Raw genomic sequence first — 26,470 nt, 5'->3', positions numbered from 1 at the left:
ATCAGATACGAGGCAAGTTCCTGCAAACAACTCGTGTCTACCTTTGTGCGTACGTGAACTGGTTTTATAGCAGTTTTTGTGTTGATTCTGCTGAATGTCTACAAATTGGCTTCGAAAGGTTATTTAGTCAATATTTTCACAAGAAAGTGTTGTGTAGGTCATGTTTGATAAAGTTGCTTAGAACGGGGAAGTATTTTAACCGAAGAACTCCGCTTTCAAGATTTTACAGAATTAAAGTGTTTATTTTATAACATATTCTCAATGCCAGTGATTATTTAAAAAAAAATTTGTTTTCAATTTTGAAAAAGGGGAGAAAATGGAGACCTAGCAACTTCCTAAAAAATTAGTGGATATGTTTTCATGCGAAATTTTTTTAAAAACACTCTCGATAACTTCGAATTGTGGTAATCCATCAAGGTATGGAGAGTTCTTGTTCATATCTGTCTAATGTAAAAAAAGTCATTTTCTAAAAAAAGCCAGTCAAGTGCATCATAAACTTTTTGACAGGTGGCAGTAGGATCGAAATTTTTACAATCAGTTTTCAATTCCCATCAAATAATGTGCATTAAATATATACATATCGTTGAGGCTTGTACATCTCTTGGGAATTACAAAAACCCTTAGTTCTGAGACGTCCAAAAAGCCTAGCAGAAATGGGTTAAAACTTTTGACAAAAATTACGTGGCTCCCTTTTTCACTTTTGGAGGAAGTTCCAACTAAACAAACCACTTAATAAATGGATAAAGCAGGAGATGTGTTGTTATTATATTGTAAAATGTTTTGTAGCCAGATTCAGACTCGCCAGGTAAACTCGCTGCCTTTTTGAACAACTTTCAAGTAGAGCAGGTTCTATGTTTTCGAGTTCCTGTGTAGTTTTCGAATTCGAAGATTCATTCGAATGCGGTAAAATTGGAAATCGAAATGCCACCGTGGAGTGTTTGAGTGGCTGACTGGTTATGCAGTTTTAAAATCAAAATGGCAGGGCGAGGAAAACAGCAAGTTATTCTTCAGGTAAAAAAGATTTTTTCAACAACACTAAGTTTCGTTGAGCTTCGTTGCACCTTTTGCGGCTGAAAGTAATTGTCAACAACGTAATATTCTTTTTAATGATTTTTTTTTGCAAGAACAACTTTTATCAGAACAAAAGCCTAAAGTTAATGTCAACAATTTTTTTTCATCAAATTGTTTATTGTTTAAGTTTCAGGTCCAACGGACAACAATTGCATAAATTACACAGGGGGGGGGGGGGGGGGGTCGGATCAGCCCCCCTCCATGCATTGAGGAGCCCCTAAAAGGCCCAGCAGGAATAGGGCTAAAACAAAATAAAATAAGAACAATTTCAGAAAGGTTCCGAATAAGTGTATGTTGCGAAGAAGCTGTACCAGTCATGCCAGTCATTCTGAAGCCGATGTTTGTCTAAGATTAAGAATATTACTAAGGCTGAAATGAAAAAACACGCTATTCTTATAAAGAAAAACGCTCTTTTACAAATAGATAAGAACACTCAGCATGAGGAAACCTACAACTGTTTTTAAATTTTGAACTGTAAAAAAGCATTTCAGTAACCCTCGTTCCCAGGGATTCTTTCCTTTTCTATAGAAGACAGCGAAAAATATTTTTTGCCGTCTGTCAAGAAGGCAAAAAACCCGCAAGAATTTTTTGGTACTTTTCGGTATTGACAGAATCTTAAAACGTTTTTAACATGTTCTTGTTTTGGATCTCTCAATCTGTTCTTATAAAAAACGTGTGCAATGTCGGCAACCCAAACGTTTTATGTGAAAAACATTGATTTAAGATGAAAAGGACCAACGAAAATTTTGGTCGACAAAGTTTTGGATTGATAAGAAACTAAAAAGTCCTGAAGTTGGAGTAAGACAACATTATTTTTTGTTCTATAAATTCTTCTAAACCTGAGATAAAAATTGTCTGAAAATACTTCGTCTGTTGTCAGAATTTCTTCGCATCTAATGTAAATTTACTGAGCATGTTCTTGATTTTGTTGACGTTCATGGTCAAACTAGACGCCAGACCAAAGCTGCAAGAAAAACATTGTTGCTATCGCATCATAAGTGTGTTTAAAAATGGTAGAGGAGCAGCAGGAAAAGTTGCTGTGATTGCTCGCTCTAAAAGTGTGCTGCTCATGAGATTTATTGGTAATAACTTATTCATGTTACATATATTTATTTGAAGTTAAAATAAGACTACATGGCTTTTTTGAAAAAAGCGCCAGAAGCATTTAAAGAACTGCAGGTGATTTTACAATCTTTATTTTAATTTTTGGCAGAGCACAGGCTAGCTATAGTAAACTATTGAATGAGGAAATGGTTACAGTCGTCAGATTAGTTGAAGTCATGGTTCCTTTCTTTACTAGAAATAAGGGAAGAAGCAGTAATTGGCCTGCAGGGTTTTTGTTGTTTAGGCATTTCTTCTTCTATTTTGCCTGCTACAATCAAGGGATCCTGTAAAGGGATCCTGTGGGATAGATATAGATAGATGTGCATATTTTACATGGCTAGCCTCACCAATATAGAGGAATATACCCTGTATATTATTTCCAGGAGGGGCCATGGCTTTGATGAGGAGTATTTAATGCTGGAGTATTTAATGCTGTCTTTGAGTTACACAAACTCAATTGGGGTCAGCGCTCTGCCAGTCAACTCCCTGCCACATCCAACTACCCACGCAGTGCGCCATCTACCCAATTTCCCTCACATGGCTTATGTTAACCTGGGGCTACAGTAATATTCAATTGCCCATATTGAATTGCCAACAATGGGAATTGAACCCCGGTCTCTCGCACAAAGTACGAGAGTGATAACCACTAAAATACAGTATACTGGTGTGAACCAAATTTAGTTAAATGTGTTCAAGTTTTCTTACTCAGAATGCATAGCCAGTATATTGGATATATACAATAAGAATCTAATGTAAGTTACACAAAACAATGTTTTCAATGAATTATTTGTATCTGTAGTTAGCTAGCTAAAAAATGTGTTGCTTCAAGTGTGTGTCAACCAAAGTTGACTCCAGTCCTGATCAATTTGACTGTAAAACATCCAATTTGGTATTTTTAATCAAAGAGGACATTCATTAAAAAGAACTAAAAAAAACTTTCAAGCTGTATGTACAACACATGTCAATCATGTTGAAAAAGTCACTGACCTGATTAATAAAATGACCCTGTGATATGTTTTGGGGCACGCTTATGCTAAATCTTTTTGCCTGTTCCTCATTGCTGATGTTTTATATATAAACAAGAAAATATGAGGAAAATCAGCAGAGATTTTGACACTTTTCAGTTTTAGCAGATTACACCAGGGTTTTACTTTTTGATATGACCGCCGGTATTCTTAGAAAATCGGCATTTACTTAAGGAAGGCTATAAAAATGTATTTTTAAAACACATGGAAAATAGCTAATTATTTTGAATAAGAAACCAACGTAATAACAACGTAACTTCTCTTTTTGAAAACATGCATGATTAATTAACCTACAATGTTGATGCTTTAAGCCGTCAATTTTTTTGTAGTTGTTAAAATCAAAATTTTAGATCATATAATTGAATTTTGTAAAACAAGTGTCTGATGACAGTGCTTCTACCGTGGCTGACTGCAACACTTTGTTTACATGCCTCTGCGCTTTTTGTAGCGTATTCTACCACGTTTTTTTACAGGTAAAATTGCTGGCAAAAAATTTGCCATGTATATTTCCTCTGCCTAAAGGTCCGAAAAAGGATGAATGTGTAATTGTGCTGTCTGCAGAAAGATCCTAATTTACCATTGGAAGTAAACAAACTTATACTACCAAGACAGAAATTTCTTAAATCAGATGGAAATATTTTGCTATGTGTGCGTTTATATAATACATATCACTCATTCTGAGGCTCTTTCCAGAAACCTCACTTTTGGAGTTGTTCCCAGAAACCTCACTTTTGGAGTTGACAGTGTCCTAAAGACCCCTAACTTTTTTGTCTTCGTGTAAGGACCTGCCATAAAATTGGAGAGAAAAAAGTTTGCATGTTTATTGGAGTAAAGTCATCATCAAAACTATTTATTTTCATTTTCCTGCAATTAAATTAAATTTTCTAAAAATTTAATTTTTGCCGTCCTGCCAAAACGAAATTCCAACAATTTTCTTCCAGCCCAAATTTATTTCCTTTATATAGCTTTATATAGAAAATGAGTAAATGCGAAATTAAGAACTTTAACTTACATAGCTTATTTATAAATTGTATAGTATAAAAATTCCCAGCCAAATCTAACTAAACCTTTATCTTTGTTTTGTATAAAAATATTCCAGAGTTTACTATTTGCACGGTTCAAAATCAATGTAACTGAACCAGATTTTTTTTCCATTCTCATTCCCACTTATACCTAGTTTTTATAAATAAATAGTCAATGGCTAGAAAGAAAAAAGGTCTTGTCTTATTATGGAAAATCAGGAAAGAAAGATGTTTTTAGCATTTTCTAATCATTAATTCCCCTTAAAAACTTTAATAAATGGATGCTTGCTGCTGAGGTCAGAAGTACAGAATGAACTTGCCTAGTATTGCATTGCATTGTACTTTTATAATGTATGAAACAATTAAGCCTTGATTTCAAACTTCCATGTTCAAGAAAACATTTAGAAATTCCAAACCTCAATCTCCACCTTCTAATTGATATTTGTTTAAAAAATAATCGATCTCCATTCACATTTTTACCATTTTAAATATTGGTTAATAATATTTTAGAAAGAAGTAAAAACTGAAGAAGAATGGGAAAGTTTGTTGGAACACAAAGGCTTATTGGGTAAAAAGTATTATATATTTTTTATTGTGCTTCTTACATGCATAATCCTGGAGACCTGTCTGCTAATGTATATTAATTGATTAAGTTTTTATAGGTTTTTCATTTGAAAACGGACTTTTTTCACAGGCTAGAAAGGTGTTCAATCCTTAGTGAAATTATACACCAAAAAGAAAAAAAAAGTAAAGTTCCCTTTTTGGTAACAAATTTAGGGAGAGTTATCTTTGCCTTGTGAATTTATGAACAATTTTTTAGAGAATAATTTTTGCAATTATATCTTGACTCTGTATGTGTATATATCCCTTTAAGTATCCTTTAAAATCAAGTGCAATCTATTCCTCCCTTACACATTAACCTTTTCTTGATTCCTTATAATTTCCTTGTGTTTCACTCTTCTTTATATATCTCTCACATGGTGAAATTCAGTATAAGTAAAGTGATCAATCTCCTTTAGTTGCAATGTTCCATTAAGACATCCTTAGACTTGCATTTTAGTTGTTGATGTCTTTGCTGGTTGGTGTGGCCCATGTAAAGCTATTGTAAACACATTTCGTAAAATAAAAAACGAAACTGGTGATGATTTATTAAGTTTCGCTGTTGTGAGTATCATATTTTGACAATAAAACAAATACATATATATATTAGATTTTTGTAATATTTCTTACTCACAATAATATTAACTTGCTTTCATTCAGGCTAATACAGATAATATTGAATCACTAGTACATTACCGTGGAAAGTCCCAGCCCACTTTCTTATTCTATGGTGTAAGTAATTCTTAAACATTTTTAATCTAACCCTAACCTTTACAAAAAAAAACCTTGTGAATGATAAGAAACCCTTCACTGTTTTTTAGTAAGTTTTCTTTAATTAGCATAACCTTTATTAGGATGGCCAACTTGTCTATGCTGTACGTGATTGTAATGGACCATTGTTAATTAAATCCATTGGTAGACTATTAAAAACTGAACACGAAATACTAGAAGGAAATGCTGAAAGAGAAATAGTATGCTATCTAGTTTTTTATGTTGACGCACTTATATAATTACAATATGTATATTAAAAATAGCATGATGAAAATGTCAACAGAATAAAATTACGTTGTCATGTTGGAATAGTGGATTCCATTATTTTTGTTATTCTGACCAATGTAGGTAATTAGAAAGCCGGCTTTTTTTTTTGGACGCACAGAGGTTATTTCCAACAACACATCCTAATTTTTATAAAAGTGCGGAAAGTTGGTTGGATTCTTTATTATACTTTATTATAAGCTTTTATATTGTTGTCTGAAAAATGTTTTTTGTTTCTGTTTAATGTAATTTAAATTTTTTCTGGAGCAAAAAATGTATTGTTAAGTCTATGGACATTTTTAAAATCATTAGCAAGATTTTGCCCATTGTGTACTTCATGTTACATTCTTATCTCTGTAGCCAAACATGCACTTTCAACATCAATGTAAAGTACTTTGAAAAATAGAGTATCAAGATAGAATCTTTCTAAGGCACATTCATTATAAGATTACATAGACAGCTTCACAAATTCGAACAAGAGAAATGATGAAAAGGTTTTACCTTGAAACTTGGTACAGATATAACCTTTAGTAGATACAGGTGAAAATAAAATATCCTAACCTTGACTGTCTCTTTAGTTTATCGATGAAGAAGTTGTAAGTAAGCCAACTGAAACTGAAAAGGAAGATTCTGAAAAGAATGAGTTGGATGAAGAAGAGGAAGAACTAGGTGATTTATTTAACTTCTGTTTTTTTTTTGTTAAAGAGGAAAAAATGGTCATTTAGTCACGTTTTTTTTTTTTTTTGATTTATTCTTAGTAGTATTTAGTTGAGTGTTGTAAGGAAACATTTTGTAACATTATGTTACTTCGATAAAATGCAAAACTACTAGTTTGTTAGGAAGACATCTTAAAATGATGAGAGAAGTAGAGCCAGCAAATATACAAAATTATGCTCTGTTGCTGTTATTACATTAACTATATTGTCTGCTGTGGATCAAATATGGTAGCTGCAAGCAGTGACTGGTGAATCCCCATGGAATTACTACAGGCTTACTAGTAGATATTAAAATTCTTATTACCCTTGAGGTACATTGAAAAAGTTATTTATTTTTAGCAAGGTTAATGTCAAGACGAATGAGCAGGTTATCGTCTGCAAAATTGCCAGGTTAGTTTTAGCTGAGAAAGTGTCTGATTAATATTATTTAGCTGAGAAAGTGTGTTTATTACTATTTAGTTAAGAAAACATTTTATTTTAGTTTAAAAGCAATAGTGTTAAAAGTACTCATTAGAGAAAAAGGGTCACTCTTTGAAAGTTTGATGAATGTTATAGGTGTATTGCATCCATACAGCAGAAGTTTTTAGAGTTTTCTTTTTTTAAAAAAATATTTTTCAGCCATGTTGTGGATAAGATTAAAAATAAATAACTTAAAGCTGTACTAAATATTTAGTTTTACCAGGTTCACATTGCTTTTTATTTTTCTCTCTAAAAAATATGAGTTCAAATCAATTCTACAAAATGATAGGTAATCGCGCATTAGAATAAGACTACCCTTTTTCTTTATCAAAAGCACAACGATTTACTATAGTTTCAAAAGACGATGCGATGTCAAAACAGAGATGCGTCAATTTTTTTTCTCGTTACTTCTTTTACTGTTCTTTTTGTCATACCTTCTAACCTTTGCTCATTGTCTTCAGATCTTGCTAGTGACATGTTCAAGTTGTCGTTGCAGCTACCTCTTCAATTTACTTTAAGTTGTTTAGGATTAAAATGAGTCTCTCTACTTTCATTTCCGTAGTCCATTCTAATACTGTGTAATTGCAGGTCGTATTATTTCAATTAATTTAATTTTCACGTTTGGTAGTTCTTACGCAATTTCAGAACAGAAGAGAACAGTTTATTATAGTGGAACTTTTGTGTATTAAAAAGTTAACCTCATTAAACCAGCGATGCTAATAAAAGAAGTATTTTGCAAAGCATAATCTTTTGAATCTGAAGCATGATATAAATTATGTTAAACATATCAAGCATAGCCAGTAATATATTTCCATGGCAGTGAGTTTCTGTTTAGGATCTTTTAAGCTTTGGAATGATATAGCTAAACTTGTCAATCTTTTTTCAGCTTCAAGTAAACATTCCAGGACATCAACTGAAGGTAGATTTAAATATATAAAATACACAAATAACAAAAACCTAACCGTCTAATACATTAATAAATACACAATATTGTTTGAAGGGAATGTGAACTTACACTACAAGAACTAACCGTATTTATGATCAGGTGTTTTCACTAATAAAAGGGGTGAGTGGGCGACCTTGTGTTCTATTTTAAACTCCTAGTATTTGCCATATAATTTTTTTTTAAAGTCTGAAAATATTTTTTATCATCTTTAAAGCTTCAACGTTATGACTTTCCTAGCTTATTTGAAGTGTGCAAAGTAATTTATTAGGAGTAAGGTTTAATAATTCGAATGTCAGCTTTCTAGTTCCAAACATTTTCCCAAACTACTAAATGCATGCATAGGAAACGAAAACAAAAAAAAAAATTAACACTTAAAGCATATTAATTTTTACTACTAATAATAATTTAAATTTCACAATCAGATTAATGTACTAATTTTACCTAAACCACTTGACTGTAAATAACATATAAAATATAAAATATAATATAATAAATTTACAAATATAACATTTGAAATGTTTAAATTCTCATGTTTTTATAGTTGATGTTCCGAAAGAAGTGGCAGTTGCAATTATAAAACCTGATGCAGTTAAAGCTGGACTTGTTGATCAAATTATTGAAGAGGTGGACAGCATTTTTTATTTGAGTTCTTTTTGTCGTTCTAATACGAATGTTTTTCCAGCTTATTTTTTATATTTTTAAAAACAATTACTAACTAGTGATAAATAAAATTAACATTTATTTCTAATGCCGAATCTGAAAAATAATTCAAAAATTATTAACCATATGCTGAAGGAATACGATTAGCGAAGAATATTCGTGCACAGGAAAGAACCTTTTTCGAAACATTTGTGAAGGTGATTCTAAAACTTGCTTGACATCAGGCTAAATAACTTTTATATTTTTAGATAGGCATATTTTGTATTATTAATTTCCTAAAATAAATTATACAAATTATTTTCCGTAAAACCCGCACCAGTTCCGAATTGTATTTTCATATTAACATGCAAATGTTTTCTTTGCACATATTAACAGATTAAAAATGCTGGGCTAGAAGTTCTTCGTACAGAGGAACGCGTGTTGACAAGAGAAGAAGCAGCAGAATTTTACAAACAACATGAAGGGACCGATCATTTTGAGCAGCTCGTCGATTTCATGTCAAGGTGTGTACCAAATATACCTATTTGTGAAAAGACATATATTTCAATTTTATAAACACAACCTTTAGAGTGGATATATTATTCTGGCTTCAATTCGGTTTTTTAATCTATTCTAGTGGTCCTTGTATGACAATTGCTGTAACAAAACCTGGTGAAGATATCGGTAAAGATCTCATACCTGAATTCAGAAGTTTAATTGGTCCTGCGGATGTTAATATGGCTAAAGAAGAAGCTCCTGAAAGGTAAAGCAATACCAAACCAACTAACAGTGAAATATTATTTTTCGTTGGTCCTTTTAACTGACATATCTTGGATGAAATTATTGTATAAAAAATAGTAAAAAAAAAGCATTTTAGATGTATTCTATATTTAAATGTATCGCTGAACACGAAGCATTTCTATGCTTGTGCCTCGTCTAAATAAAAAAATAATAATAAAATATTATTATAATATTAAAAAAATAAAATAATTAAAAGTGATTTTCCTTTTACTTGTAAAAAATCGATGTCAATTTTTTCTGATACCTTACGGGAATTATATTTCCCAGTAATAATTCTCGCGGACTAATTTTGGCAAAATTGATTTCCCACGAAAATGAATTCCCTTATATTCCACTATTTAGTGGAAAACGAGTTAAGTATTCTTTTCGAGGAAATATATCATTTAGTGGAGAGATTAAAAGTTGGTTCGTCGTTATATTTTAGTTTACGAGCAAAGTTTGGTACAGATCCACTTCAAAACGCTCTCCATAGCTGTGACTCTGGAGAAAGCGCTGCCAGGGAGTTAGCTTTTTTCTTCCCTGATTTTAACCGTCCAGTTGTTACCGAAAAACGAAAGAAAAAAAGACTTCAACGAACATTGGCTTTGGTTCGACCAAATGCTTTACGTAACAGGAGAGAGTCGATTATTCAAAGTATAGAAGAAGCTGGCTTCTTAATCGCAATGCAAAAAGAAGTTCACCTAACGAGAGAACAGGTGGAAGAATTTTATGCAGAACACAAAGAGCAGGACTACTTTGAAAATCTGGTCTCCAGCATGACCAGGTAATCCTTTAGTAGAAAAGAAAAAAGATTTGAGTTTTTATATTCTAGGGCAACAACCTGTTAGGCTTTTGACTCTGTCGTAATAACTTCCGTTTCATAAAGTAAAGACGAATGAGTGGAAACATCAAGGCAAATAACCACTAATTTAATTAAGAAACATTTGAGCGAAAAAGGTTGAGTTGCTCGCCTTTTAAATGTAATACTACATAGTTCACAATATTAAATTAATTTTGTCTACATTTCCAACTATGTTTTGTTTGTCATCTTTTTTATGTTACTCCTTATAGCGGCCCATCTCTAGCCCTCTGTTTGGCTCGTGAAGATGCTGTTAAAACCTGGAGAGATATGTTAGGGCCTAAAGTTATTCCCAACACAGCACCTGTGGATGAAATAGAAGAAGAAAGAAGGTAGATTATGTTGCTATTAAGTTAAGTTAAATTGGGATGCCGATATTTTAAAACTTTACTATATTTCAGTGAAGAAGAGGAAACTAAGAATGAAAAAGAAGTGAATGAAACAGATCTTCAACACTCCTCCAAAACGACGTATTTATTATTTCCTTTTTTTATATGCTTTTTTATATGTATCACGTGATTACCTTACCTTTGTCAATACACACGTGTAACAGTGGTGAGATTTGAGTTGAAAGAAACTGTTTGTTCTTGAGGAATTGACGAAGAGTTCTTTTTAAATGTGTTGTGTTAGAACCTAAGATTATTTACAGTAAACACCCTTCTGGAGATTATACAGACGAAAAGGGTGATGGTTATATACGTGCTACACTTTTGATTAGGTGGAGATGGTGTAATGGTAGCGCATTTGGCTTCTAATCATAAGGCTTCATGTTCGAGGCCTTTACTCCGGTGCATTTTGAATGTAATGTTATCAGCCCGTTGGTGCCATCTACTGACTGTTAATCAGCTTGTGTAGCAGGCAAGAAAGTTAGAGGCATGCTATATGTATCTCAGGCGGTAATGTAACATAACTACAGTCGGAGGGGAGGAAGAGCCAGTCGTTAGGATGGAATCCCCAAGGACGTTAAATCTTCCCGTGATTTATTTACTAATTCTTTTATAATGTTTTTAAGTGAAGAAGAAGAAAAAAAAGAAGAAGAAGAAGAAGAAGATAAGGAAGTCAAATCAACTGAAGCAGGTGACCAAACTGAAGCAGGTGACCAAACTGAAGCAGGTGACCAAACTGAAGCAGGTGACCACACTAAAACTCTTGCACGAAAACCATCCAAAGTAAGGTATGTTTATATCATCTCAATCTCAATCTGATCAAAAGTATTCTTTGAAAGCTACTTAACGCTCAACTCGCCAAAAACAAGTCGATCTGAGCTTCAAAAGTTAGGGGTTATTTTGAGAGCAGTGAATCGATTATGTTGTACTGTTGTGTGTTTTCACTTTCTAAATATATTTCTAGCTGAGAAAACAAGGGCTCGGTCGCTAGTGGCAATAATATATTAAAATATTCGTTCTCCTTGCTTTATGTGTTTTTGTTGAAAAAATGTTTTTTCAGCAAAGATTTAACCTAAGGTATTTGAGCGTACATGAAGCAGAATTGCATTGGTGATTGTCATCATATTTTAACAAATAATGATGACGATTCTTTTAGTTTACGTGTTAAATTTGCCGATCCTGACGATAACATAAATCCCCTTCATGGAGCGGAGTCAGAAGATCAGGTCGATAGAGAAATGAAGATTTTGTTTCCGATGGAAACTACAGTGGCTGTTATTAAACCTGACGTGTATGAGAAAGAAGAGGAAAGGGGTAAGGTACTACGCAGTAGGGCATGGTCAGTATTTTTTATGCTTGCAAGCTTGCTTCCCATTACAGAACGGATAGGTGTGGTCATTGTAACTTTTTTTTTATTCAAAAAAACACAACCAAGCCTTATATAACATAGCTGGCTATAATGCCCAACATCAATGCAGGCGAGAAACAGGCTTAAACTTGAGAGAAAACAAAAGTTTTTGAAATATTATTCCTGCAAATCTGATAGTTGAATTTCAATTTAAGGGATGTGTTTATTTTATTTTGACATCACGGCTACTTTAGTCTATGTATTTGGCTATGGTCTGTGAATTACAACGTTTGGTGAACTATACTTTTATTTAAGGATGTATTGATTGGTATCGGTATTAATACTTTATTTCTAAAAATTTTAGAGGCGATTATAAGAAAGATCAAGGAGTCTGGCTTTAAAATTTCCGCTCAAAAGGAAGTAAATTTAACTAAAGAATTAGCTTCAGTGTTTTATAAAGAGCATGACGGAAAAGAGTTTTTTAATAAACTTACTGACTACATGAGCAGGTTTGTAATAATGTTCGAGTTTACCTCCCAATTAACAGCAAGTTGATTTCATATGAAAGAGCTTGAAAAGTTGTCTATTAATTTTTTTAATTTTGTTCAGAAATTTTTCTTGGTTTTTGAGATATAGGGCTTTAAAGTTTCGCTAATTATGCAAAGATTATGAAATTATCAAGTAGCTCTTAAACAAATAATCGCTGTTGTCAATCATAATTATTAGTAGTAAATATAAAATTATAATTATAAAGTAAATATACATAAAAAGTAATAAGTATTAAGAAATATGAAATTATAATTATAAAAGCATCTATAATCATATATTCTTTACTAAAACTGTAAAATGTAAAACCTCAGTCATGGCTGCTTGATAATGTCATGCATAATTAGTGGGACTTTGAAATCCAAAAGCTTAGAGCCAATCAAGAAATTTCAAAAAGATGTACAAATTCCTAGACAGCTTTTCAGAATTAAACTTGTTTCAAAGTAAGAGATTAGCCTTAACTTGCGTGGTGATGCGGAGAGCAGAGAGGTTATTGGTTTTGTACTCGAGCGATAAAAGTACCAATATCATTTGCACAAGAGTAGTCGGTGGCCATTGTAAAAATCCACGCGTTTTCCCGTCTTTTTTATATTTTTATACCGCATTGCGTGCGTCTCGCTACTTGCGTTACCATTTTGCGCGACAGACGTATATGGATATTATCTTATAGATTTGATGCAACCTTTTAGCAGTTAGATGCGAAATATTGAAGAAATTTATTTCAAAAAAGGACATTTCGAAATAAATGAATTTTGCAGAGCTTCCGTTTTTTATCGCAGACTCTTCACAACCTTGCTTGAATGGTTCACAGTTAAAAGGTTACTAATATTTCTTTAGTGGACCTACGCAATTTTTGATCTTATCACGAGAAGATGCAGTGCATGGCTTCAGAACATTAATGGGACCTGCCAAACCGGAAGAAGCCAAAGAAGTCGACCCTAATTCGTATGTTGATAATTTGTATTCTCGTACATATACACTCTCTATTTTATTTAAACGTTAAATCATTTCTAAAAATATCAGGTTACGAACAATTGCTAGTGAAACGGGATTTAAAACAGCGCCAAATGTTTTATAAAATTCACTTTTATGTTTTGATAAAGGTTATCACTTATAAAATCGCTTCTACTAAATATTACACGAAGTCATTATTTCGGCATATTTAATTTCCCACCTCTCTACACTTCCGTATCAGAAATAATCATGCACAATTATCTCTGAAGTGTTATCTTCATTTTTGGATGCACCTGACAGGACTTAAATATGCAGACATGTTTTTCTTAAAGTCTTTCCTTTGTTATGCTCAAAAGGGTTGCGCGCAGCATTATTTCAGAAAATTCCCGCAAATCTCAATTGTAACGGAGAAATAAATATGAAACAAACTAAGCTAGCGTGACTACAATTATTTTAAAAGCTGTGGTGTTGACGTTAGTAAGTCCGTTTTTTCTTTCCTTTATTGTCTTCAAAAAGCTTTCTTTTGTTTTTATATGTTTTAAAATGTCAAGATAATATATAATATACACGTTTTTCAGCCACATACAAATCTTGTTAATTGGATTAGCATCTTAACTACTTCTTTTTATTTTTTCCATCAATTTATATTGGAGTGAAGAAATTAGAGATCATTTATTAAAACCCAAGCAAGAATAATTTTGGCTACGACCGTAGATTTTGAGTAAACGTCCTAACAAAAGCCAGCTAGCCAGCCTTATTATTCAGTTTAATTTTCATTTATAAATTTTTTTAAGCTTTAAAATTCAATCGAGGTGAAATGCAATTCATCAAAGACGCAAAATCCGGTGGATATTTCCACCGGTTATTGCCAATCTCTATTTCATAGTCTTGTAATGATGTTATAATTTATTTAGGCTTTCCATGTCTTCTTTTATTTACTTCATCACAAAACTCGTATTTTTTTAGTTTGCGCGCACAGTTTGCGAAAGATGAATTGATGAATGCTATCCATGGAACTTCGAGTAAAACTAAAGCTGTGGAAATAATATCTGAATTTTTCCCCGATGTGCAATTGGATGAAAACGGATTAGTCATAGGTAAATTAATTAGCGTATACTTATTTTGCGAAGTTTCTTTTTTCGATTTTCGTGACTGCATCAAATAACGCGGTCATGGTTATTACTATTCAGCTATTAGGTTGCAAAAGCTCTACTTATAACTTATGGTACGTAAAACCCTGAAAATGCAAAAAATGCAGTTGCGGTCTCACTAAAATTAACAACCCTAGTCAAAGTATGTTGATACAAGATTGCAAATTTCGACGTTCGCTTCCACAAGCTTTTATGTTGTAGTCTCTTCATAATCATAAGATCCGTGGTTCGGTCCACAGCGCGGGCATGTTTAGCAAGTGTCTTTACCACAGCTACGGGTCAACCCATGCCATGTGATGAAAATTGGGTAGGCAATGCCGGTGTATACTTAATGTAGACATTCAGAACACAGGACTCACATTGATAACAGTGTTTCTAACACTAAAGTGGCTATATCCTGTATAAATATTCAAAATAGTGATAATAATAGTAGGCTTTCAGATGCGTGCATTTTTAACTTATCATAGTTTACTTATCGATGTTCAAAGCAGAGTTAAAATTTAGAATCTGATGTTTTTTGGTTATATGCAATGTTATTTGGTCAGATGCAGTGTTATTTGGTTAGATGCAAACGCCTAAAATGTGCTTATTTACTGCTGATGTTGGCATCGTTATTTACGCAGAATTTCAGGGCCGTCCTGGGCCTGGACATGGCTTTCATAATGCGAACCGCTAGAAAGTACGACCATCAAAATTTTGAACGTCATTCATACGTTTTACACGTATACAAAAGTAGCGATTTAGCTGATGCGGAGGAGTGTTGCCTGTTTGACGCTTTTGTGCATTGTTTTTTAACAATTTTGATGGGAACTCCACTGTAAACTTCAAGTTTTACTTTGTACCCGGTTTCTTAAAATAAGAAACTTTATGAAGAGTCATATTTTGTGGTAATGTTATTTTACCTTTCTGTTTAACAATACATTTTGCTGAAGCACAATGACTTTGTTGTATTCCCCTCTGAACGATCTTTTTCGTCTCGTTAATTATTCACTGGTTTTAGCGCGGATAACAACAGACTCATCTCTTTCGTTTTTTTCTTCTTTTTCGTCATCATTTGTCTAACAACATAAAGAACGCTGAACTGAAAAGTGAAATTAGATTTTCACACTCTGGAAAATAACAGATTCCAACAGTTTCGAACCATACAGATTGTCTTTCAAGGATCGGCTGGCAGGAGTTTGTTCGTTTCAAAATTTTAGACGAACTTCTTTATTTCACAAAATTAAATGGGGCAGTGTTTATCATCCAAGGGTAAGTGTCTCTGTTTCTTTATATATACTAACCACTAGCTAACTTTGTGGCGATCGTAATGCTACTGTCTTTAAAAAATGGAGCAAGGATTTACGTTTTTAAGGCCGCTTTCCATAAAGGTCTTTTTTACCGCATTCCTCAGCGCAGACGTTTAAACGCTGTGACGTGCGGCGATAAACGCTGTAGTGAAAAGCGGCCTTAATATTACCAGCTATGTGAGGTGATGTGTATCTGTTCGAGAGAAAAGGTTAATCTGTTGCTCAAGCCGCTATATACCATTTTACAGAGGTCTTGTAACAAAGATGTTAGCTAGCTAATTGTTGAAGGAAAATTGTATTTGTCAAATTTGCTGGAGGAGTTTTTCTACTTCTTTTTATTTTTTCCATCAATTTATATTGGAGTGAAGAAATTAGAGATCATTTATTAAAACCCAAGCAAGATTAATTTTTTTCAGTTCTAAATTTTTGCTTCGGCAAATCACCTAAAAAGAGAATAATGTATTTAGGATTATGTTGCTGTTAAAAATTATTATTAAATAAAAATAAATCCAATTTTTATTTCATATTTTATTTAACAAAAACTTGTTGTTTTTACTGTTTCCTGTGAAATTGAAAATCCTGAGTTTCTTAAAGAACAAGCAAAGAGTGCAATAGGCAGATGGCTACATTTTAAGTTTTTAGTTATATTAAATTAGTTGTTATGTTTTCGGTGTTTACAGAAGAATGTTCAAAACTTCAAAACACACTTGCTCTTATATTTCACGTTATTTTCTAATTTTCACCAACCTTCACCAAGTCGACAACCAACCAACCAGAGTTACGATAAAAAACTTTCAGTAACACATCATTTTCAGATCACAGCCCTTATATTGAATCATCTTAAAAGCTCTGTGGAAGGTTTATACCATCTGAAAATTCAGAAAATATTTTTTCGATTGTAAGGTTTTTACTTAATATCATAAAGTTTTTTTTAACGCAATCTACATTGGCATGTAAAAGATATATGGTAAAAAGATATATCATGGTTTGTCAACTGAATAAAAAATGATTTGTGAATCTTTTTGGTTCAGGCTAATAACTTTAAATTATGCTTTAATAAAAAATTTTTCCCTTGTCTGGCATTTCTTGCAAAATATATGCTTTTTTGAGATGAGACACTGGACTGTGAAGTTCTCTTTCAGCGTTCTTAATTTTTTTATTATTATTCTGAATATTTGTATAGGTAGCCACTTCAGTACTGGTATCAACGTGGGTCCTGTGCTCATAATGTATACATTAAGTATACACTGGCATTGCCTTTCCAATTTCCCTCACATGGCATAGACTGGACCGTAGCTACGATAAAGGCATTTGCTAAACATGCCTGCGCTGTGGGCCGAACCATAGACCTTGTGATTACGAAGCGACCTCCATAATCACAAGGCCACGCGCCACTTTCCATCCTGAAACCTAAAAACACAAAAAGAAAGTCTTGTAATGAAGTTTTATATTCTTGAGTTACATTAAGTTTTGAATATGCTTCTGTTAACTTGAAAGAGGAAATTTTATAAGTAAAAAACGATTGCCAAAATAATGCGATGGTTGGAATGCTTTCAAGTTCTCTGTTCTTGACTTAAGCCTTATATGTCTTCAGTGTCTTAAATAAAGATTTATATATTACAGTTTCTCAAAATGTTAGCTTTTAATTGTTTACATGTGGGAAAAAGGGATATGTAATGTAAAAATCAAAAATATATATTTTAATAATACAATAAAATAAAAATATTAATACCTTGACAATTACTTTTTCTTTTTAGAATCCAAATCGGAAAACCCATCTGGTAGGTTTTTTTAATTTATAATCGATTCTAGCTTTGTTTACGTGTTTATTTTTAGTTTATTTCCATGTGTTTTATAAATTAATAATGTTTTAAGATGATTTCTGGCTGGACTTTATTTTAAAAAGATTCACGTGACTAATGAGCACGTGTTTCGTGTATTTTCATGTTTTTGAGACATGACAACATTTGAAGAACACTATGGCGAAAGTTCTTTTGTTCTGTTCGCCGGATATATTTTTAACAATTATTTTCAACTTCCTTCTATGTTTTACACTGCTTCTTCATATGTCATGCTGATTCAGATTCATGTTGTTAGTAATGTTGTTTACAAGTCTTGAGTGTTGAATTATTTATATAAACTCACTTATTTAGCGGAAGATGGCGCCATATTGGAAACAGCTGAAGGTACGTACGACATTTTTATTTTATTTTTTATCCCTCCCTTATTTTATTATTTAATTTTCGAGGAGGGGTGAATTTAACAACGATACGTGTGATCATCGAATCTTAACCTACATGGAAAAAAGTTTTTGTGAGAACTAAAATTTGCAAATTTTGCATTTTATTCTAAACTCCCCGTAAGAAATTTCCAATAATTTTTAACATCGACCGTCTAAAATTTCGAAAAGATGCAACTAAAAATGTTACTAAAGTTTGATTCAACGTCACACATACTGCAATCTGTCAAACAGGCTACTTCTACAAACACTTATGATATGTTCTACATAATTTACAGGAGATGGAATAGCATCCGAATCTGTACCAGATTCAGGAGTTGAAGCTACGTCTGTAGCAACCAAAGAAGCTGAAGATAGCGCTGCACCTGCAAAAACAGAGGATGTATCTCCAATCGGAAACGGTGTCACTGCTAGCAGTGAAGATCAAGAAGCTGCTCCGGAAGGTGAAGCTACAAAGAATTCAGAAAAAACCGATACTGACGCTACTACTCGCCCTGAAGCTGGTGACTCCGCCAAAGAAGTAGCTTCTCCTGACGAAGTTGAAACTTCGCTACCCACAGGTACCCCTCCACCTAATAAAACAAGTGCAGCACCTGAAGATATAGAGGCTGACGCATCCACTGATGACACAAGCAATAATAAACAAGGTAGTTTGAAAACGAAAAAGAATGTCTCATTTCATATTGCGGATTATAAACCTTAAACTTTTAAATAAATTTTAAAAAAGAACATGTTTTTTTTTAATATTTTAAAAATAACTATATTGCTAGCTGCTATCACCAAGACTAAATATTTATGTAAATCAAATGTAAATAAATGGCCTGTGTCGTAAATGAGTACAACCGGTTATTTTAGGGAACAGGAAATAAATTACACAAAGTCATTGTTTAGTCCGATAATGCCTTTTAAAAACCACACCCTAAAAATAATTAGTTGCCTGTGTTCTATACTTTTCATACGAAAGCTATTTCGGAATTTTATAAGTAGTTGCTTATGCACCAAAATACGTGTATGTCACATCTAGTTCAGTGAATTAATTCTCACACAAATTATTTTGGCTATTTCATGTTATAACGGTGTACGTTTTGAAATTTGGTGATGAAAAAAGAATGTGCATCGTTTTGATGTTTTCTTTGCGTCTGCGCACATCAATATCATCCACCTGTAGCAAACTCTCGCTTTCTCAATCGAATTTCATGTACGCCAGAAAAATTACATTTTGTACCCTTTAATATAACCATCACGTATTTATGTAATACGACTGCATTGCAAGGAGGTGTGTATTTAACAAATTCAACAAATTTAACTTTGCGAATTTCGATTTTTAAGTATTTTCAGTTAACTTTTTTTGCTGATCCTTATAAACTTTTTGTTAACACCTCGTAAGATCTAACCTTCATTTGTACAAAATTTTGGCAACCAGCTGGAAACCAGTAAAGATCGGAGAGCCGACATAATTCCACGTTATTAAGTAGCTGTCTATCCTCTACCGGTGACAGGGCGAAGGAGACCTTTACGTACTAAGGACGAGCTGAACCCTTCTGTTGCTTCATGTCTTCTCTAAACGTTCTGTTGTAGAATCCAAGGAAGAAAAGAGTGAAGAGACCAGTCAGGTAGACTCAACTGCACCAGAAGTAGAAGGTCAAATTGAAAACAGTGAAACACCTGGGGAAGAATCGAGAACTGAGTCTACTAGTGAAGACAAAGATGCCACTACAGCCGACGAGAGTAGTCGGGAATCAACACAAGTTTCGGAAGAAGATAAAACTGGTACCGAGGTGTCAGTAACAGAAGCAAGTGCGACCGAAAATACGGCAGCTGAGACAACTGCTGATGAAACCACCACAAGTGATGAGACAACAACAGACGCAGAGACTAGTCGCGAACCAACTGAAATAAAATCAGAACCGGAAACTACCGAAGGATCTGATACTACGTGAAGTTGTTTTGTATAATTAAATTAAAAATGATTTTTTTTTTTTTTAATTCTGGGGACCGATGTATAAAACGAAAAAATTTGGGGTACTATGCATCAAATAAATGGTATTCATATGGCTTTATATTGCAACGAAGTGTTTCTTTTTTCATGTGTCTGGCTACTACGATAGACAAAAATACCACACTTACCCTTATCCATGTTTTCAATGTTGTGTATAAATATCAATAAATTATAATTTTATAACATGATAATCTGTGAGTACAAAATCAGTGTATTGGTTGCATTTTTTATTTCTTTGTGTTCGCTTTAATACACCTTTCCCGAGACCACGAGTCATACTTTTTTTAAACTCGTAAGATATGAATACCATATTTGAATTCAGCATAGTTTGAGAAGTTATATATCACAGTTAAAGTCTTCTTAATGCTCAAGTTACCATGTCCCGCCTTGTTTTTAAAAAGAGGTTAGACATGCCACAAATCTTTAATTTAGAATAGCAGGTTGTTTACTTGCTGCATTGTTTCGAAATTTTCTTTGTTTATGACATTTTTGATAAGGAATTCAAATCTGTTGTCCGTTTTTAACAAAACTCAACAGAAAAAGTTGCGGCACATCAAAAGAATAAAACTCGGGAAAGGTGTATTCTTTACCCAGTATTTATGAAAACTGATTTTCAACGACACTTGTTGAAAACGGTTATATTAAGTAACATTTGAGCAACAGGGACATCTGTGAATGAAATTATTTAAAATAACTATTCTTTTGGCTGGGAACCAGCGTCCGAGAATCCTATGCCTTGCTAGCAAGATAGGTATTTAACCTGTTAAGTAAACTATAACATAAAAATCACAAGTAATATAGCATGCTAGCAGGGTAATTTGAGACCATAAATCAAAAGTTTCTCTTGGTCCTTATAGCTAGATAGCTAAAGCATCAAAATAAATACATCTAAAATTTGTATATAAGTGAAAAAGGTGATGAAGATACAACTAAAATTTAATATAAATAATTGTTAACCGTCGCGATTCTTCAAGCGGGCAATACAGGTTTTTAGTCATTCTGATTGGCTTAGCTCTCTTGACGACGGGCCGATATATTGCGGTATTGACCGTCGTCAAGAAAAATGGTAGTTTAAAATGTAAACAAGCACGAAAAAAAATATTTAAGAAGCATTGGAAATGATTATATATCTAATTCCTACAATATTTATTTATCGATAAAAACATTTTCATAGGATAAACACAACAACAATGTCAAGTTTAGCAGTTAAAATAACCAGATTCAGCAACATTTCGTCTGGATGCTTCTTTTAACTAGCTCCATTGTCCATAAATAAACAATGATCTGATATCCAGTTTTATCAAAATTACTAAATACAGGGCGACGGAATCATAAAAAATATATCTCTCATTTTCAGATTCATTTCTTTAGCATTTTGGTTACTTAGTCAATATAAAACTCGTTAAAGCCCATGTTATTCTTTTAGCCCATGCTAGCTAGTTGAAAATTTTACTTCGCTGTAACTACATTTTAGTTGAACGTTCAACTTTAATTCATTCTTGTCGTTTGTTCAGAGTAAATTTACATTATCACATGCAAGAAATTTTTAAAAGGACATTCGTATGATCTGTACCTCTGTTCTTTGTTCAGAGTCAGTAAAGCCGTAAAAGAATAAGAAAGAACTTTTTTACCGCTATATTTGTACTTTGTTATATACTTTTGTTTTTCATTGGTGACGATGAATATTTTTGCTTTTAGAATTAGAAGAAAACATTGATTGAATACAAGTGTGTTTTTTGACATATTATTTTCTTCTACTAGCTTTCGGCTGTATACTGCAGTTAGAGAAATTACAATTCTGTTCTCTCTATATATAGACAAGTTTTAGGATCATTAAGAAAAACAAAACTATATAACAATCTTAAATGTGTTCAAAAAAAATTGTCCTTTATTTCGAGTATATAGTTGTGTGCCTCTTTAACAACAATGGAGAAGTCATTAAATTAGCGAGGCGATCACACTCCATTATATGGTCTCCTAAGGCAGTGTCTTATTGCTTACCAACATGTTTTCTTGTCAAATAAATAGATAATGGTAAGTTTTAAAACATACATGCACAAAGGAAAAAATCTTTCAATTCGAAAATTATTCTCTCTCAGAAATTATTTAGTTCTCATAATCTGTGATGTGGGTTTAGCTGAACACGTTGTTTAAATGTCCTTAGTTTTTTTAAAAGGTCAAAACGAACAAATGCGACAGTGTGCTACATACTAGATACCACATGTATCGTGTTCGTTTCATGGCTACTACCACAAATAATTAGGCAGCATGCTACACGTCCACAGGAATGAACATGTCCAACATATTGCGACACGTGGTGGCTTGTTACAATATAAATGTGAACGTCAATTTTGTAGAATTAAGAATAGGTTGTGATCTGTCAATAGAGGTAACGTCTTTCTCCATCTTCTTCACAATCAACCTTGTCCCCAGAAAAAACTTGTTTAGCAGTCAAGTAAGCGCTAAAGGCTTTGACATTAAACCCGGGGGTACGTGGATGCTTAAAATGCATTTTTTTATAAGCAAGTGCAAATTCAAATTCAGACTGTGATATGCTAATGCTAAAGAAACATAATCAGGCTTAGAATACGTTATGCTTCTTGGAGAAAGAAATTAAAAAATTAAACGTTCCCTTGCGAACTAAATAAATGTATAGGATCCTGTTTCTAACTTTAACTTCAGTGCTATCAATAAAGTTTTAAAAGACTCTGATTAAAATACCTAAGAGAAAACACACATCAGAAGGATTCGCCAGGAAGGCTAACAATATGCATAGAATATGCATATTCGACTGTAAAGCAATGATATAAGCGTTATGTTTATAAAAGAAGGAAAACATGTAAGCTAAAAGAAGCGCCACTCCGCTAACTATAGCTTAATACCTACAACACTGTTAAATAATTATTTTTGTTCTTTTAATCTGCATGTTTTTTTAATCCACTTTCAGATTTTCCTTTTCAATTCCTTCGCCTTCAGCCATCTTCTTTCAAAACACGTAAGATTATTTTAAGCTCCATTGTTCATTATTCTCTCGACTTATTCAAAAGGAAAACATCATCTGCATGAATGAATCTAAGGATTTCAATTGGTTGGCGAAAATTTATAACATTTCAAGTAGAATTTTTTTCTACTTATAAAAAAGTTGTTGGAAATTTTAAAATAACTCTTTGTGGTGGAGGTAAAAGAGCGTATAAAAATACCTTAAGCATATCGAAGAGGATTTATGAAGAAAATTGAAGCAAAATGACGACTATTATTAAAAAAAAATGTAGTAAAAAAAGTTAAAATATGGGTTGTGAAATATCATGCAGCCATTTATTTCATATTTGAAAGCGCATGGCGCCTGGCTTCTAAATCCAAGTAGCTGCACAGGCTACAGAAAATCCGAAATGATTTATAGTAGAGTCTCCATAACTCGAACAGCCACGGGGAAAAGGAAATCGTTCGAGTTATGGAGACATTCGAGTTGTAGAGGTTTTCAACTTTTAGCGCAATATCCTCCCTTTACGTGAACCAGCTGGATAAAAACGTTATATTTAATCTTAAGTCTAACTTTAAGGGGGTTATTAGGTTAATGAAAGTCAAAACAATACACTTTTAATGAATTTTTTAATGTTTATTTAGAAAAGAAGTCGGTGATAACTGTTTGCTTACAACTCATATCAAAATCTTTGGCGATATTACGATTCAAGTCCCTCAGGGAAGCTATCATTTCTTCTCCAAAATGTGAAAAAATACTCAAGTCTTCGAGGACGTTGATAGCTGTACGCACTTGCTCGGCCGTCGGTCTTGTGATCTTATCTTCTTCCTCCTTGTCTTCTTCGTCGACCTCTTCTAATTCTTCGTCTTGAGTCCCAGTGATCTCAGCAATGATGTCAGCAGTCTTCAGACGCCCATGGGATGTACTGACTTCAATGTCAAAATCAATGAAATCTTCAGTTGATAAGTCAGGATCAATGTGGTCAGGAAACCTTCGTTTTATGTAAGAGAGTTCAGCATCGAGGGTTGGAATTGGGTCTTCTTCTACTTCGCTGGTTAAACTTTTAAAAGGGTCGTCATCTTTGTTGATCGCTCTTTCTGCATCCTTTTGGGAAATTCCTGATTTTCGAAAGCAATTGGTGAATGTTTTGTTGGAAACATCATCCCATGCTTTCCTTAGCATGTACATAGCTGCAAGAATCGAGAACTTCGGAGTCGATTTTTCCTCGTCCAAGGCTTTTATCAATTTCCGCACTGCTAGCGATCGATATTTTGCTTTCAGGGCGCGGATAATTCCTTGGTCCATAGGTTGGGTTCGGGACGTGGTATTTGGAGGAAGAAAGATCAATTCTACCCATTCCAGGTTTTCAACATGAGGATGTGCGGTACAATTGTCAATAATCAAAGCAATTTTTCGCTTAAAGACAGAGAATTTTCGATCAAGCTCGCGTACCCACTCTTCGAACAGCTCTCCAGACATCCAACTCTTCTTTTGCGAACGGTATCGACAGGGTAGTGTTTTGACACCTTTAAAGCAACGAGGTTTGGCGGACTTGCCGATTACAAACATTGGCAATCGTTCCCCCGAGGCATTACCAGCAGCTAAACCAGTAAGTCTAACTTTGCTGTGTTTTCCTCCAGAACACTTATCACCTTTCATATGCAAAGTTTTATTGGGAAGGCATTGAAAGAAAAGCCCAAATTCGTCGGCGTTAAAAATGTCTTCCAGAGGATAGCGGGAGAGAATGGTTGGTAATGTTGTCTCCGACCATGGCGCTGTCATTTCCTCAGTGACGGACCGTGATTCTCCAGCGATGGTTTTGAAGGATACTCCATACCTGAAAGGAATGGATGAGAAAAACGTTTATCTCTGTAGTTGTGACTAGTGTAGATGGAGCTTTACATTTTGTTTGATTCGAATCATGGAATTCTAAATTTAGAATGCCATGGCCATGATTCGAATAGAAAACATTCGATTGTTACCATGTTTTGATTTGTGAAAGAATTCGAATAGAAAAAGATTCGATTTTTACCAAGTTTCGAAGTTTTGACGAGTGAAAGAAAGCATGGAAGCCATCAAAGTCCAACAAGTCAAAAGATTAACAGACATTATTTGTTGTATAGAACTTCCTATCATTAAACTTATTACGTACGAAATCGACGCTTTTGTCATGGGGTATCATGTTTATAAAAGTAATTGGACACCCTCTGTTGGAGATGAATTTTATGGTTTCATGGAACCAACAAATAAAATGGATAAATATGCAGTTGCAGTCAAGAAAAATGATGGAGAAATCATTGGACATCTACCACTAGGAAAGTCAGGACGCTTTGCAAAAGTCATATTTTACTTTCTGAAGAATGACAGCTTCAATGTTTGCAAAATAACAATTACTGGAAAGTCATTGAATGCTGGTGATGGATTAGGGATGAAAGTCCCATGCAAATTATCCTTCCTCTCTGAAAGAGAGTCTATTGATATTTTGAAAAAACAACTACCAAAGCTATTGTAACATTTTTTTAGATTTTATCTTCACGAAGATAAACAAACAAAATCTTAGTCAACTAACCTGGTTTTCCATTTAGCCATCCACCCCTGAGAAGCTTGAAATGACTCGACACCCAACGCTTCGGCAAACTCAAGAGCTTTCTCTTTCAGCATCGGGCCACTGATTGGGATATTCTCACTCCTCATCATAAGTAACCATTTATGAACAGCTTTGTTCACATCTTCGAATTTTTCTGGCTTTGATCTCTTCGATGTTTGCCCGTTGTTAAACTGCTTGTAAATCTTTTCTTTATTTTTTTTCCAAGTTGACAGGGTGCTTGGAGGAATTTTGAACTCTTTTGCCACATCCTTTGGCGCAGTACCCTTTTCCAACGCTTTAAGAGCTTTGTACTTGATTTTGCACGACTTATTGTCAATTCGACGCTTTGATCCTGCCACAGACGACATTGTTATGAGAGTGTCTTTCTTTTGAAATTCTTTAGATTTTCTCGAAAACGTTCGAAAAAGACGTTCGAAAGGTTTGGATGACGCATCATTAATCATTCGAATTAATAATAAGGCCTGCAAAACACGTATTAACAAGATTTTTAGACCCAATTTATCAGGAAAACTTTTCGAATTTTGATTATGATGTCAGAAAATTCGAGTTATGGAGAGAAAAGTCTCCAAGGGACAAAAAAATTTGTTCGAGTTAAGGGAAGATTCGAGTTATGGAGGTTGGAGTTGTAGAGGTTTTTTTATAAGAGTTTATTAGGAAATTTTCACGGTGCCAACGAATTTGTTCGAGTTAAGGAGAGATTCGAGTTATAGAGGT

The 26,470-nt window shown here is 33.5% G+C and overlaps 2 protein-coding genes across 4 annotated transcripts; one reads left to right on the top strand and one right to left on the bottom strand.

Moving 5' to 3' along the window:
- Nucleotides 1-939: 939 nt before the first annotated feature.
- LOC130641063 (thioredoxin domain-containing protein 6-like) lies at nt 940-20,237 on the top strand. 3 transcript variants are annotated; one of them, XM_057447704.1, is made up of 22 exons: nt 940-1,011; nt 4,733-4,790; nt 5,283-5,386; nt 5,483-5,554; nt 5,677-5,793; nt 6,436-6,526; nt 6,913-6,963; nt 8,520-8,602; nt 9,014-9,141; nt 9,255-9,380; nt 9,843-10,181; nt 10,469-10,588; nt 10,658-10,726; nt 11,269-11,430; nt 11,799-11,956; nt 12,355-12,499; nt 13,374-13,481; nt 14,457-14,587; nt 17,688-17,711; nt 18,084-18,116; nt 18,448-18,816; nt 19,748-20,237. In XM_057447704.1, the coding sequence occupies exons 1-22, from the start codon at nt 976-978 to the stop codon at nt 20,107-20,109; spliced, it is 2,886 nt and encodes a 961-aa protein (XP_057303687.1). In that variant the 5' UTR covers nt 940-975; the 3' UTR covers nt 20,110-20,237. The 3 variants fall into 3 exon arrangements, with proteins under 3 accessions (XP_057303687.1, XP_057303688.1, XP_057303690.1); XM_057447705.1 differs by lacking the exons at nt 940-1,011; nt 6,913-6,963 and adding exons at nt 2,070-2,250; nt 7,919-7,951; XM_057447707.1 differs by lacking the exons at nt 940-1,011; nt 6,913-6,963 and adding an exon at nt 2,070-2,250.
- A 3,547-nt stretch (nt 20,238-23,784) lies between these two features.
- LOC130642199 (tigger transposable element-derived protein 4-like) lies at nt 23,785-26,262 on the bottom strand. The gene is made up of 2 exons (XM_057449285.1): nt 25,718-26,262; nt 23,785-24,985 (listed from the first exon to the last, which is right to left on the bottom strand). Exons 1-2 carry the CDS (start codon nt 26,197-26,199, stop codon nt 23,785-23,787), a joined length of 1,683 nt encoding a protein of 560 aa, XP_057305268.1. The 5' UTR covers nt 26,200-26,262.
- Between the last annotated feature and the right edge of the window lie 208 nt (nt 26,263-26,470).

The sequence above is a fragment of the Hydractinia symbiolongicarpus genome, chromosome 4, assembly GCF_029227915.1.
Source record: "Hydractinia symbiolongicarpus strain clone_291-10 chromosome 4, HSymV2.1, whole genome shotgun sequence".
In the NCBI taxonomy this organism is placed as follows: domain Eukaryota; kingdom Metazoa; phylum Cnidaria; class Hydrozoa; order Anthoathecata; family Hydractiniidae; genus Hydractinia; species Hydractinia symbiolongicarpus.
This window is presented reverse-complemented; position numbering and strand designations above follow the sequence as displayed.

Bases quoted from the DNA above. Each gene is read 5' to 3' on its own strand.
- LOC130642199 (XM_057449285.1), bottom strand. From the start codon at position 26,199: ATGATTAATGATGCGTCATCCAAACCTTTCGAACGTCTTTTTCGAACG. The intron at 24,986-25,717 runs GTTAGTTGACTA...CATTCCTTTCAG, and splicing joins ATGGCTAAATGGAAAACCAG to GTATGGAGTATCCTTCAAAA.
- LOC130641063 (XM_057447704.1), top strand. From the start codon at position 976: ATGGCAGGGCGAGGAAAACAGCAAGTTATTCTTCAG. The intron at 9,381-9,842 runs GTAAAGCAATAC...GTTATATTTTAG, and splicing joins AAAGAAGAAGCTCCTGAAAG to TTTACGAGCAAAGTTTGGTA. The intron at 18,117-18,447 runs GTACGTACGACA...CATAATTTACAG, and splicing joins CATATTGGAAACAGCTGAAG to GAGATGGAATAGCATCCGAA.